Below are 12,021 nucleotides of genomic sequence, written 5' to 3'. Positions count from 1 at the left end.
GAAATTAATAAACATGCCGACCCTTCATGCATTCACATTCTTTTTCTTTTTCACTTTTTTTTGCATCTGCAGTTTTACAAAGTTACACTTGAGGACCACCAGTGCAGTCTACCTCAGATGAATGGCATTGTATGCGATCGATATCCATTGTATATGTTACTGTGGCTATGATACAGATATTCATGTATAATGAGAATGTATATTGATGATGAGGAAGAGGTTGTTCAAAGTACAACAGCTGCTCTGTTTTAGATACACTAGGCACAGAATGATGGCATGTAAGACATATTAAAAAACCCTCCTTTCTTTACCCTCCTTACTCTTTCTCTTATGAACCCCGTATACCTCCAATCCAAATAATATGTTAAGAGTCCATGTGATTTATGTAACAGCCTGTGCCAAAATCCATCTTCTATGAATTTTCACTTTCCATGAAACGTGCAAAGTGACTCCTATGGAAATTTTTTTTTTACTCTCTCCTCTTAAAACTCCAATCAAACAAGAAGCTTCCATCCATTTTTCAGAAAATGTCACTTTCTCCTCCACTTTTCATCAACCAAATGCGTTCTAATTTAAATTGAGCCTAATTTAAATACAAACTATACCCAAATTAAAAGCTTGCATGGAGAATAAATCTTTTATGGGGGTCGCCGTCAGGAGATGGAAGATCATTAAATAAGTCGGTCCACAAGCATGCATCGTAACACACACGGCATACATTATTTGATGGTCATCCGTCGTATTCGACAAATTAAAAAACCCTCCTTTCTCTTTCCCTTATGAACCCCCGTATACCTCCAATCCAAATAATATGTTAAAGTCCGTGTGGTTTATGTAACAGTCTGTGCCAAAATCCATCTCCTATGGATTTTCACTTTTTATGAAACGTGCAAAGTGACTCCTATGAAAATTTTTTTTTTTACACTTTCCTCTTAAAACTCCAATTAAACAAGAAGCCCTCGTCCATTTTTCAGAAAATATCACTTTCTCCTCCACTTTTCATCAACCAAATGAGTCCTAATTTAAATTGGACCTAATTTAAATACAAACTATACCCAAATTAAAAGCTTGCATGGAGAATAAATCCTTTATTTGGGGGTCGCCATCAGGAGATGGAAGATCATTAAATAAGTCGGTCCACGCATGCATCGTAACACACACACACGGCATACATTATTTGATGGTCATCTGTCGTATTCGACAAATTAAAAACCCACTGTTTCCAAGCAATCACTGGCATAAGAATCTCTGGGTGTTTCATAGAACTGTGGCTTTGCCTGCAGCAGGACGAGAAGTCCAGGAATCCAAAGAATAAATCCTTCCCAACCATTTTAACAGACCAGAATGGGGCTTTGGTTAATCTTGCCCCATGCTGACCATTGGGCTGGCCTTGGGGTCTAGCTTTTTGTTTTAATTAACATATTTAACGCATCCCCGACTAGCATAAGACAAGTCTACCAGGTTTTTGGAGGTAGAAGTTATATTCATATCAAATGAAAAGAAACCTAACAAAAAAGCTGATGTTCCAGTATAGAAAAGCAATAGATAATTTCACTTTTTTCATTCAAATCCATAGCATTTCTTTGTACTGATTGGCATAATGGAAATTAAAATGCTTTAGACTCGAGAGGAATATATTACATGAATAAAAAAAGAATAGCCTCATGAGATAATTATTTAGACCGGCAACGAAAGCACTCACATAAATAATAAAAAAAATAAAAAAAAAATAATAGAATAATTTTTACGTGGTTTGGTCCCTCAAATAGACCTGTATTCACGATCCCAAAAGAGATATCTTCACTAAAATAAAACTGCTATAATTTTTGAACGGACAAAATTGTAAACCCTCTCTTCTTCACAACTCCTCAAGATCCTGATTATATCTTTTTAGTTAACCCAAGGTTTGACTTGTTGTGGTGGTTATAAACAAGAATCAGGAGGGTCTATTTATAGGAGCACCAGGTTTCCTCTGTTTTAGTCCCAACCGATGTGAGACTTTGAAAACCATTATGCTTGCCACAACAGTTCCTCCATTTTTCAAAAGTCCCACATATCTTTATTTTGTCAAAGAATTGAACTCTCTTTTCAATTTTCGGAGTGTCGGTCCTTCTGCTGCTTTCCATCTTCGCCGGCAAGGCATATCCATCTAAGTAGTAGATGTTCTTCACTTTCTTCGTTTCTTGCATAACTAAGTTTTGACCCTTATACACTCTACACCAATTTTCAATGCCAACATACTTGTATCCATGTGAAGCAAACTCAACCAATGAAATAATATTAGCTCTACCAGTAAGCACATACCTTACATCAGGAATTATTTTGACTTTATCATTATGGAGCTTCAGGCGAACTTTTCAAATATCTTCAATCTTTTGCTTCAGATTGTTTTTTACATTGACGTAGCCAAAATCTCCCTCAGTGTCTGAAGTGTCAAACAAGTCTTGGTTAGTGGATACATGGATATCAGTAGCAGAATCCATCATCCAGCTAGAATTACTCTCAATAGCAGCTATATTTGAGAGATAAAGTTTATTATCAGTATTGACCATATTTATGGAAGAATCACCCTTTGACTTATCCTTCAAGTTTTTTAGACTTTTTAAGTCTTCTCTGAACTTTGGGCAGCGAACCTGAATGTGACCAAACTCTCCACAGTAATAGCACTCAACAGTGCTAAAGCCTTTCGATCAAGATCTCGATCTTCCACCACGTTGGTCACCTCTTTTTTTCCTCCCTTTATTAGAACTCTCCGTAGCTAGTACTTGAGTCTCTCCGGGATAATTTTCATCTCCCATCATCCGATGATTCTCTTTCAAAATCTTCATCACCTCATTTAGCTGTAGTGTGCTTTTCTCTGCTAACATTGACTGCACCAGTGATCTGTATGATCTGAGTAGTGAAGCCAACAAGAGCAATGCTTACTCTTCTTCCTTAATCGACTCTCATGCATTCAATAGTTGAGATACTAACTCATTCAATTTATTTGAATAGTCAATAACATTACCTCTTTCTTCCATGTTCAGTGAGTACAGATCCATCTTCATCATCAAACGGTTAGTTAACGTCTTCGAGGCATACTTCCTCTCCAACATGTCCCATAACTTCTTTAGTGATGTCTTCTTCAACACCATGATTTTAATTTATAGGGCCAGTGCCATCCGAATCGTACTAACTATCTTCTTTTGGATTGTACTCCAATCTAAATCTTTCATCTCATTCGACTTTTCATCTTGCAATACAGAATCAAGATCTTGTTGCACCAAATAATCTTGAACTATGCATTGTCACAAAGTAAAATCAGTCATTCTATCAAACAATGAAATCTCATTCTTCAATATAATTATGGTATCTAATAAATCTCCAATTAAACACCTCTACTCAAATAACCAACAATTAGTACCACAAAATAAACCAAATTTGAGAAAACCGACCTAAAAAAGGAAAGCAGTACGTCAAAATTAATCAGAACCAACTTCTTTCCAAAAGAAAATGCTGACATGACATCAGAACCTACTGACGTGGCACTGACTGGTCTTCCACCTGAACTGTTGATGTGGCATCTCCTGCTCCTCTCTTTTTTCTCTCTCAAGCTAGAATCTCACTCTGATACCACTTGTTGCAACCGAGCGGAAGCACTTACACAAATAACAAAGAGAATAAAAAAAAGAAAAAATAACATAAAAATTTTTACGTGGTTCAATCTCTTAAATAGATCTACATCCATGATCCCGAAAGAGATATCTTTACTAAAATAAAATTACTATAATTTTTAAATGGACAAAATTGTAAACTCTCTTTTCCTTACAACTCTCCAAGTCCTCAATTACACCCTCTTAGTTAACTAAGGCTTGATTTATTATGGTGGTTATAAACAAGAATCAGAAGAGCCGATTTATAGGAACACCAGGCTCTCCCTGTTTTAGTCCCAACCGATGTGGGATTTTGAAAATCACTATGCTTGCTACAACAATAATGGATGGAACAAACATTACAAATGCGGAGAAACATAATATTGTCACAAAATTATGAAATTAATAAACATGCCGACCCTTCATGCATTCACATTCTTTTTCTTTTTCACTTTTTTTTGCATCTGCAGTTTTACAAAGTTACACTTGAGGACCACCAGTGCAGTCCACCTCAGAAGAATGGCATTGTATGCGATCGATATCCATTGTATATGTTACTGTGGCTATGATACAGATATTCATGTATAATGAGAATGTATATTGATGATGAGGAGGAGGTTGCTCAAAGTACAACAGCTGCTCTGTTTTAGATACACTAGGCACAGAATGATGGCATGTCAGACATATCTGCGAAGATAGTCAACTCGAGCTGGATGTTTGAGCTTCATAAACGCCTTCAATTCATGCTTTCGGACCATCTCCCTCGAAATACTGAGGTTTCCTGCAATCTCTCCCAATGTCCTATCACCTTTGCCATCAAGCCCATATCTCTGTCTAATCACCAAGCTCTCCTTCGGCTTCAGTGAATCTAGCTGCAGAAAGAACAGTTCGTTATAATGGACCACTAAAATTTAACAAGTAAATTTAACTTTAAATTTTAAATCTATCATCAAAAAGAGTAGAAGAAGAAGAAGAAGAAGAAGAACTGCAATTTAAATCTATGCAAGAAAACATGAACATAATGCTTGTTTGAGTGGGTTGATGGGGAGTAATAAAGAGCACCGACAATTTCAAAAGGATTTGTGTGATTTACCAGTTCGATGTAAACATCTATAATCAGGGAAAAGGATGGACCCCAACAGTCAAAATTCCTTTTTGAGGTATTTCGAGAAGTGCTTGAACTTGGGATACTGTACAGTATACGTGGTGGTGCAGATGGAAATATTTTTAAGTAAAATAACTGAATGCAGTAATTATCATAAGTTCTGTCTGCTAAACACCAAAAAAAAAAAAACACAATTACACTTTAGAACTCTGTCATGTAAAAAATTTTAGTTCACTCGAATTCATGCAATTAAGAAGCAGCAGCAGCAGCAGAACATGTAACATTCAAGATGCTTCTAGTTCAGGAGATTATGAAATTCTATCTCTGATTCCACTACGGTTTATATGGCCAACTTATAATGCTGTAAGTGCCATTTCTTTTTTTAACTGCAGATAATTTTTTTTTAGGAAAAACTGCAGAGAGAAATTGAAGAATAACAATATACACACTAAAGAAAATTGAAGCTGGTTTGAGTAACTCCAGCATTTACCCTCTAAGATCAAAAAATTTTGATAAATAATTTATCCGTCTTACAAGAAAACATCTACAACTTCTTATGTGGCCATCTAAAAGTTCTTATAACAAAAGAAGGGATGCATGCAATTTGGAAAGGAAAAGGAAATGTTAAGAAGAGAAGCTATGAATTTCCCTCTTTTTCTTTTTTTCCATGTAATACGATGATAAAAGAGAACCTATGCATCACTCTGAAAGACATAAGTCTTATGACTTCAATTTCAACCAGTGCAAATGCCATCTCTCCAAGTTTTACACTCTTAAATGATGCATCTTTCTATAGGAAGTTTGCTTAACTAGCTTCACAGCTTACAGGATGCATCTAACATCTGAATAAGTCACTGAATGGTAGACAAGCTCACAATATATCATCATGCACGTCATTCCATCTTAATTCATTTAGAATTTCCTCAAGAAAAAGATCCAAACTAACAATCTACAAGAATCATACGAATCAAGAGAAGTTCGCGATGACATCACTATTCAAAAAATGGCTTTGAGAAAAGGATAGTACAATAGTTTGCTATAGTACGTAAGAAAAGCCCAGCGAAAAATCTATCAGAATTATATGGACCAAGAGAAGTTTTTGATGACATCACTATCTAAAAATGACTTTAAGAAAAGGATTGCACAGTAGTTTGCTATACTGCGTAAGAAAATCAAACATGGGTCTATCCTCCTGAATAGAAAGGAAAATGCTTTGGGGCCCACATCTGGTACCAAGAAAAAGCTTCAGGACCACGTGTCAGGAGGGAACTCCCAGAGAGCCACTGTATATGATGCTGAGTTGCTGACATCCTGAGCAGCACCAATCTCTTTTACTCATGTGGTGCCTGAGTTACGAAGCATTTGTTTTTGGTACCATGCTTGGTCCCCATAGCATTACTCATACAGAGAACTTTGAGATTACAGAACTATAGGAATCAATCCTGCTTCTAATTTTTCCTTTCTTTATAGAAACATATTACTTACCGTTAACAATGGAATATAAACAGATTGTACAAGTCTAGTCAAACTATATCAAGCAGTCACAACGGGTTCTGACCCTTGGAATTTTTAAAAATGGTTAGCTTATTTGTATCCTGTAGTTTTGAAAAGGCTGCTAGAGTAGGCATTTACCACATCATCTAGAGCAAGTCGTAGAAGTGCACGTTGTCTACGTTTATCACCTCCCACGCCATCAATATCTGTGATCCCATTAATAAATTCTTCTTGTGTTACAGCATGCCTTGCATGAAGGGAAAAGATTGGTTTTGCGGCCTTCATGACATCATAATATCTCTCCGGTGAAATTTTTACTCTGTCAATGATCTCTTCATCTTTTGGCACTCTCCCAAGCTCAAACTGCAACTCTAATTTGGCTTTCTGGATCTCTTGTCTGACCTGCATTGTCAGTTAGTAGATGTTATCAACAAAAGTTCACAATATTTTAGCATGGCTAAAGTACATGTGATTCATCAAGATTCTGAAAACATCAAGAAAAATGTTTTTGAAAATACAGTAACCATAAACTTTGATGCTGATACATAGGAAGCAAGGAGGAGCCAATTTTAAAAATGCTGCAAGAAATCAAAAGTTTATCATACCGATTCAATCCCAAAGGGAACTCGTGTAAAGCTTGAAATGGTCATCGAACGTATTATAGAATGCCGGATCCAAAATAGACCATATGTGGATAAACGGAAACCGCGCTTTGCTTCAAATCGATCAATGGCTGTAATGAGACCCTTCACCCCAGCTTGGCAGAGGTCTTGGAACTTCTGACCACTTGCAATCTCCGGATAATACTTGTTGATTACAAATAAAACTAGCCGAAGATTGTGCTGCAGCGAATTTTAAGGCATCTTGTCAATTAAAGTGTCTTCAATACTTGTGGAGCTATTGAAGCACCAACATCAAGAACTCTAATGAACTATATTTTCAGTTAACTTGGCACATTTAGAATCCTAAAAAGGTTAGTCAAGAGGTAGCTTCTTCAAGTTAAAAAATTTTGCATAGAGATAAAAATTGTAACCGCCACCATATTAAGAAAGAAATAGTGCACCATGCAACCATACAGTTTTCTGCAAGACCTGAAAAATTTCATGCCAAGTGTGGAAAAAATATGGGTACCTTACCATATGGTATGGACAAGTATGGTATCACACCATGCAGACACATGATACGCATGTTGGTTTTGGCACAATAAAAGCAAGGTGTGTACCATGTGTCCATATGCTACTATATATACTGCAGGACATACTGGCACTGGTACTTCACAGGTACAGCATGGTACCAATACACACTGGTACTTGAATATTTGTTTTGTACAACAGAGATAACAAGGTTCCTAAATCAGCATGTTCTGATCCTCGCTTCAATAAAATCCATGAAACATCATTCATATGTAAAAGTAATGAATTTCAAGTTTTTCCACCCTTCTAGAAGTTCACTCCTCCAGAAACTGCAACAATGGCTTCAAACTGGGTTGTAGCCCAGCAGTGGCATTGCTCCTCCATTTAGAGTAGGTTCCAGGTTCAAAACTTGGGAGTTGTTACCCAATTGCTCGACCTAGGTGATTTTCACATCTTTTTTAAATGATCTGTGGTATTTTATTTCTATTAAAAAGGGAACGAAAAGGAAAGAAATGATTGGTGATGCCCCTGCTTTTAGTCTGAATCCACCACCATCCCGCTGCCGAAAAACAAAAGCAAACCAACCAAAAAAAAAAAAAGGAGAAAAAAAGAAAAAAAAAAAAAAGAAGGCCCAGTGGGAGTGCTGCCAGTCCTTTTCTTTTTCCCTCATAGTGTGTTTCAAGTGCATGGTTCACGTAGTTATGCCTCGTGTCACAACTCATGGTTCATCCATACTGACAATCCACATTGTTCATTACAACCTCCACATCTTAAGACAAAAGTGCAAAAGTTCTATTGGTCTGAAGTCATTAAAGTATTTTGAATTCATGCTGCTAAGAAAAGTTCATAACAAGGGAAACTAGAATGAGGTCTATAAATACAATGAGAACATAAGATGAGAGTTAAAGCAAGAGGCATGGCTTTAGGAGATCCAATGATACTAGCTGTGGTATAACTATGTTACAGTAAACAGGTTATATGCCTTAAAATAATATCTTCACATATTATAGTACTATTTATGAATGTCAGGTTCCTTCTGCCTATCAAAGATCCAAAAGAGGTTAAGAAATTATAGAAGGCGAAGAGACAAATTTCAGGCATTAGTTTACAACTTTATATTAATAATATCTCATCAGCCACTTATCTCTTCATATTTTGGTCAAAGCATGTCATTAAAACCTTTAGCACTCATCTTCCAACTGCAGTATTAGTTCCACAGTGAAAAATAAATATAAGGCATAGAATTCATAGATTATTATTCTAGAGTTATCTGCATACATAACCTGCACTCAGGTTAAGATCCAATAGAATAGATATATGAATTACCCATCTAGTTCTTTTGCAATGTAGATATTCTATATTGTAGATACCTTGATTAGCTTGTTCCTTGCAGCTCGACCAACTTCTATATGTCTTCTTAATTGAGGCACGGTCATATTGACTGCAGCGGCCAGCTCGGCATCGGTGGGCTCTCTATTCAGATCCTTGTTCAAGTTATGTTTCACCTCAAAGATTGCCTAAAGTTTAACAAAACAAAGGAAATGACATGAATGAATGCAAATTTCCCTTCCTCTAGCAATATAGAAAAAAATCCACTATTGAATTTTATTTCTAGGAGTGGTACAGCTCCATATAAGATGATCGACTCTAAGAACTTGCAAAGAAATATTATAGCATATCTACCTTATGATCCCATGATGGACGCAAGTACGAGGACAAATTTAAGTAAAAAATAAAGATGTCCCTTTCTGATTCCTTCCACTTAGCCAATCCCAAAAAGATGGGGCAATGCTAAAGTTTGGGACCAGCGTATACGAGGACACCCATGGTATGATAGCTAACAATTAATTGAAGAGTTATCAACAAAAACAAACCAAAGATCAAAGAAATTGAATCAAAATGCTCACTTTCATGGGCTGCATCAACTCGAACAGCCAATTATGCTCGGCAGAACTAAGAACGGGAGGAATCTTCATCTTTTTCCAATCCAAGCTCGCCAAATCTGTCGATACCGAGTACTCCCTCAAAAGCTTCCCCACATCCTCATCAAGATCCCTCCTTTCATCCCGCGCGGCCACCATCTCCACCTCCTCATCCTTCCTCCTCCTCAAAGCTATCCTCTTCTCCAAACTCAATCTCCTCACCCTCCTCTTCCTATTCCTCACCACATTGCCCTCTTCCCCATCCCCCTCTTTTGCCCTTTTCCTCGACCGTCCACGGCGCCGCCTTCCGCGCTGATCGGTCTCCTCCACATCGGAAACCTCCGCCGGGCTGAGCTTGTAGATGTTCTCGAGCGCGGCGGCGACCTCGTTGTAGTCCAAGTCCTGTGTAGCGGTGGGGGCGGCGTCGACGGAGGTGGCCTGAGCTCGCTTTGGTGGCTTCTGAGGCGGCTTTACGGCCTCCGACGACACGGCCGCGGCTGAGCACTTGGCAGCCCGATCGGTTCTGAAGGCGAGGCAGAAAAAGGGCCGCCGAAAAGCCGGCGATCGGCGGGCGGAGAAGCGGGCACCGGCGCCGAACGGAGTCTGGGAGGCCGAGCTGGGGACGATGACAACTCCCATGCCAAGAAACCGTGCACGACTCTTGATACGAGCTGAGAGTTAGAAGAGTGAGCTCGCTCTCTCTGTCGCTGTGCAAGAACTGGAAGAAGAGAAGGCCGTTGTTTATTCGAGAGATTTTTTTTTTTTAATAAAGTAATTGGGTGGTGATGCCGGGTTATATACGCAAGCAGGGGTAACGGCTGCCACAAGCTCTCGCTCGTGGCTTCATAGGATCCGACGGTAGAGATTTGTTTGCGTTGGGAAAAGGATGGTGGGATGGGGTTCATGGGGTGACGTGGGGAGGAGATATATTTGGGTCCAAGGGAGGATCCGTGGATGGCATTGGTAACACGTGGATGACTCTGATAAGTCCCGTGATATTTCCGGTATCTATCTGGTGGGCCCGGGAGGGTGAGTTGGGGGGTAAAGGGCGTCCCCACGTTGCCGGTTCTGATGCCAGTTATTAAATTGGTGCGGGGTGCTGGAAAATTTTTTTTTCTTGGTTCGCCGGTTTCTGGATATAATCCCGCGGACCGGGACCGTCAAAAATACGCGTGGGCAAAGGAGAGCTGGTGGAGCGACCAAGTTGGGGTTATCACTTTCACAAACTGCCCCTCCATTTTTTTTTTTTCCCAATAAAAAAGGCACAAATTTCGAAGATTCTGGAGTAAATACATCCCATGATATTGGCACGACCGTAACTAGAACAGAATCTGCTGAATTGAGTTCCACATAATTAAGGCTCAATAGTTAGCCACATAAGAGACCATTCAATCAATTATTCTATTTATTTTTTTTATAAATAACTAAATATGACTGATCTCCAAATAATTTTGTAGAGATCAACAAACTAAACAAAAATCTAAATGTATTACATTACTTTCATGTGGTATACAAAACCATGACAAATATGAGTTTCTCGAATGTTTCAATGCAAAATGCTTTGATTAACATCGGGCGCTTGACTGATCAGAGTTGCCGCCTTTTCTTCCGTTGGATTCTCACTCAATGCTAAGCAAATTAAAAAATATTGAAGAGTTGATTATGAGCACAAGGGATCAATGTTCAAGTCCAATGTAGGTTGCAATTCATTTTGATTGCAGCTAACTATTCATTGCATTGGGGACACAGATCTGTCATTCCAGCAGCCATTAGGATCCTAACTATTATGATTTTGTAACTGTTTTCCATTGCTCAATGAGAAATAAGATCAACGGGTTTGTAGTTTTCCTTGTTCAAGGGTATCATGTCTTTGAAAATCCACTTTTCTTCTGCTGCAATTAAAACAAGTCCATTAGTAATTCAATTTTGTTATATACTAGATTTATATGAGTCATTATTTGCTACTACAATCAAGACTCTTTGATATTGATTTACATCATTTTTTATATCAAGCAGAAAAATATATTTTGTCTAATAGGAATTTGAATTCAAAAAAAATTAACTAGTCAAAGTGGTGAACAACAGATGCTGCTTTCAATCATAATGCAACCATTATAATAAAATAGTATGCAAATATTGACCTATTAACAATTGTCATCTCTGTTATATATTTTAGAAAAGGCTTGGATGCTCTACTTTGAAATATACCTAACTTCCAAAAATCTCTCCAAAAGGATATCCCAGTCTCCCACTAATGCAGGATCCAAAGAGACTTAAATGTACACAGCCTTATCTGCATGCAGAGAGACTATATCAATGTTTCAAATTTATGAACCTACACCATAATGGAGCAACATTACTGTGGTATCTCTCCCCAATCCGCACCAAGAAAAATGTCTTGTACATTACGATCTACATTTTGGCCTCAAAATATCCTGATTAATGCTTGCCCATACATCCCATTTGCTGGACTCTAGTGTGTGTAACATGGAGAGGCTTGCTGTTATTCCAAATCTTGTATTTTCCCTAGCAAATACGGTTGTAGCTTGGCGCAGGCTGTGCTTACCGTAGATTGAGGCGGTTTCCTTCCGTCGTTCATGTTAAATACTGGGCCAAAGCCCAGATTTTAATGCCCCACCGTTTCCATGACCTTAGTAAATGGGCTTAGCCACAAAATTTCATGAGAAATTCTTTATGCAAGAAACATTCTCGTGGGCTTATTTTGATACGCATCA

General features: G+C 38.1%; 1 protein-coding gene across 1 annotated transcript; it reads right to left on the bottom strand.

Moving 5' to 3' along the window:
* Nucleotides 1-4,015: 4,015 nt before the first annotated feature.
* Nucleotides 4,016-10,048, bottom strand: LOC105039465 (RNA polymerase sigma factor sigE, chloroplastic/mitochondrial). Its single transcript, XM_010915625.4, has 5 exons — nucleotides 9,272-10,048; nucleotides 8,735-8,881; nucleotides 6,837-7,073; nucleotides 6,370-6,633; nucleotides 4,016-4,504 (listed from the first exon to the last, which is right to left on the bottom strand). Exons 1-5 carry the CDS (start codon nucleotides 9,923-9,925, stop codon nucleotides 4,310-4,312), a joined length of 1,497 nt encoding a protein of 498 aa, XP_010913927.1. The 5' UTR covers nucleotides 9,926-10,048; the 3' UTR covers nucleotides 4,016-4,309.
* Nucleotides 10,049-12,021: the final 1,973 nt, after the last annotated feature.

This window comes from Elaeis guineensis, chromosome 2 (assembly GCF_000442705.2).
Source record: "Elaeis guineensis isolate ETL-2024a chromosome 2, EG11, whole genome shotgun sequence".
NCBI classification, from domain to species: Eukaryota; Viridiplantae; Streptophyta; class Magnoliopsida; order Arecales; family Arecaceae; genus Elaeis; species Elaeis guineensis.
Note: the sequence above shows the minus strand (reverse complement) of the source record. Positions and strands in the feature narration are given on the sequence as shown.

What these genes read in the sequence shown, in the direction of transcription:
- LOC105039465 (XM_010915625.4), bottom strand. Translation starts at nt 9,925, where the DNA reads ATGGGAGTTGTCATCGTCCCCAGCTCGGCCTCCCAGACTCCGTTCGGC. An exon ending in CAAGGAACAAGCTAATCAAG is followed by an intron (nt 7,074 to 8,734) that starts GTATCTACAATA and finishes AATTCGCTGCAG; the next exon opens with CACAATCTTCGGCTAGTTTT. An exon ending in TTCCCTTTGGGATTGAATCG is followed by an intron (nt 6,634 to 6,836) that starts GTATGATAAACT and finishes CTGACAATGCAG; the next exon opens with GTCAGACAAGAGATCCAGAA.